The sequence below is a fragment of the Anneissia japonica genome, unplaced genomic scaffold (genome assembly GCF_011630105.1).
Source record: "Anneissia japonica isolate Jap-2015-1 unplaced genomic scaffold, ASM1163010v1 scaffold8753_len40748_cov112, whole genome shotgun sequence".
Classification (NCBI taxonomy): Eukaryota; Metazoa; Echinodermata; class Crinoidea; order Comatulida; family Comatulidae; genus Anneissia; species Anneissia japonica.
The window spans coordinates 1-1,495 of NW_022713611.1; the positions used below are offsets into that span (position 1 = coordinate 1).

Below are 1,495 nucleotides of genomic sequence, written 5' to 3' on the forward strand. Positions count from 1 at the left end.
TATTGGGACATATTTTTTGTGTATTTGTCTGTGCTCTGTATTTTTGTGTTTTTACTGTTTTCTAGCCCAAAAAAGGAAAGCAATTTTCAGAGTGTTACAAATTGGACGAATGAATAAATATATCTTACATATCTTATACTACTAGGCCTTGGTCTAGCCTAGTACCCAAGGCTAGCCTATGGCTAGCCTAGGCCTAGGTAGGCTAGGCCCGAGTCTAGGCTAGCTAGGCCTAGCTAGTTAGGGCCTAGGCCTAGCTAAGCTAGTTAGGAGCCTAGGCCTCGAGGTAAGCCTTGCGTAAAAAAAGATAAGCCATTGTTAAGTGTTATGTTTCCATTTCCAATTAAAGCATTTGTTAAGTCTTACCTAGTTTAAAAGTACGTTCGTATCGTATACACCCAATACACCTCAAACACTCAGATTTTTTTTTAGTGTTGACGTTAATTCCACGGGAATTTACGTATGTTGACGCAAACTTACCTACATTGACGCAGATTGTTATGGTTTGACGTAAAATGACGCGATACTACCTTCAAAAAAAGTTTCCCTATTCTAAAAATGGAAGAGCCAAGCCTACGTCACTGTTTTGCAAAGCCTGGCTGCTTTGCAAAGCGTGGCTGACTTACGTCTCGCTGCCGGTCTGCAGCAGGATCTCTATCAGTTTCATCATCATGCAGAAGTTTCGTAAAGGTCAAAAACTCGCCCCTGGGAATACGACATCGGATTCTGAAGAGTACCATTTGGGAAATTTTGATGATACAAATATACCTAGATAGAAGTTAGGAGAAAACAGCAGATGTGCCGTAGGTCACATGGCCTGAAAAAGTGGAATTTTCGTTACAACTCAACACAAGTCGTACAGTCTGAGTATGTATTGTTTATATGTCAATAAAATAGTACCTAAACTAGGCTTTAAGGCTTAGGCTAACCTACCTAGGGCTCGGATTCCCTCCTGGGCTGGGCTAGGCTAGGCCTAGCCCTAGGCTAAGAAAAGTAAAGTAAGTCTCCTACCTAGCCTAGGCCGAGTCCTAGGCCTATGGGCTAGGCTAGGCCTAGCTCTATTCCTCTGTTGTAGGTCTAGCCTAGGCCTCGGCCAGCCTACATGGCCTGGGCTAGGTCTAGTGTAGGCGGACAGGAGGCTTCCCGGCGCTAATGCACTGTAATGTAATGTACTGTAACACTTCTATCTTCAAAACTTGTCTTTTTACCTACTGTGTGCTCCTAACAATATTTGACGATGTTTCTTCATTCAGATTCTGCTTAATAACATCGGATTTTAGCATTTTATTACTAAAAACCACGGCTTTTAACGCCTAATATGGCTCCATCCGTCATCTCCAATGGCGAATTGGCGATCGAGCCTAATTAATGCTGTTGCCAGAATTCAAACTTTATGATTTGGTGTTGCCAGAATTAGTAAATCAAAATGAAGCTTTAGATATTCAGAACTCGATGGCTCGTGAAAGAAGGGAAAAGGAAGGCAGCAGAACATGCATAC

At 42.3% G+C, this 1,495-nt stretch overlaps 1 protein-coding gene across 1 annotated transcript in view; it reads left to right on the plus strand.

Annotated features, from left to right (window-relative positions):
• Positions 1–769: 769 nt before the first annotated feature.
• The window catches only part of LOC117108531 (cell adhesion molecule 4-like), a gene marked incomplete at its 5' end in the record, with an annotated part of 35,958 nt that continues 35,232 nt past the window's right edge, over positions 770–1,495 (plus strand). Inside the window, one exon of the mRNA XM_033250569.1 lies at positions 770–864. Within this exon, the coding sequence (XP_033106460.1) occupies positions 770–864 (95 nt within the window). The remainder of the gene's footprint in view (positions 865–1,495) is intronic.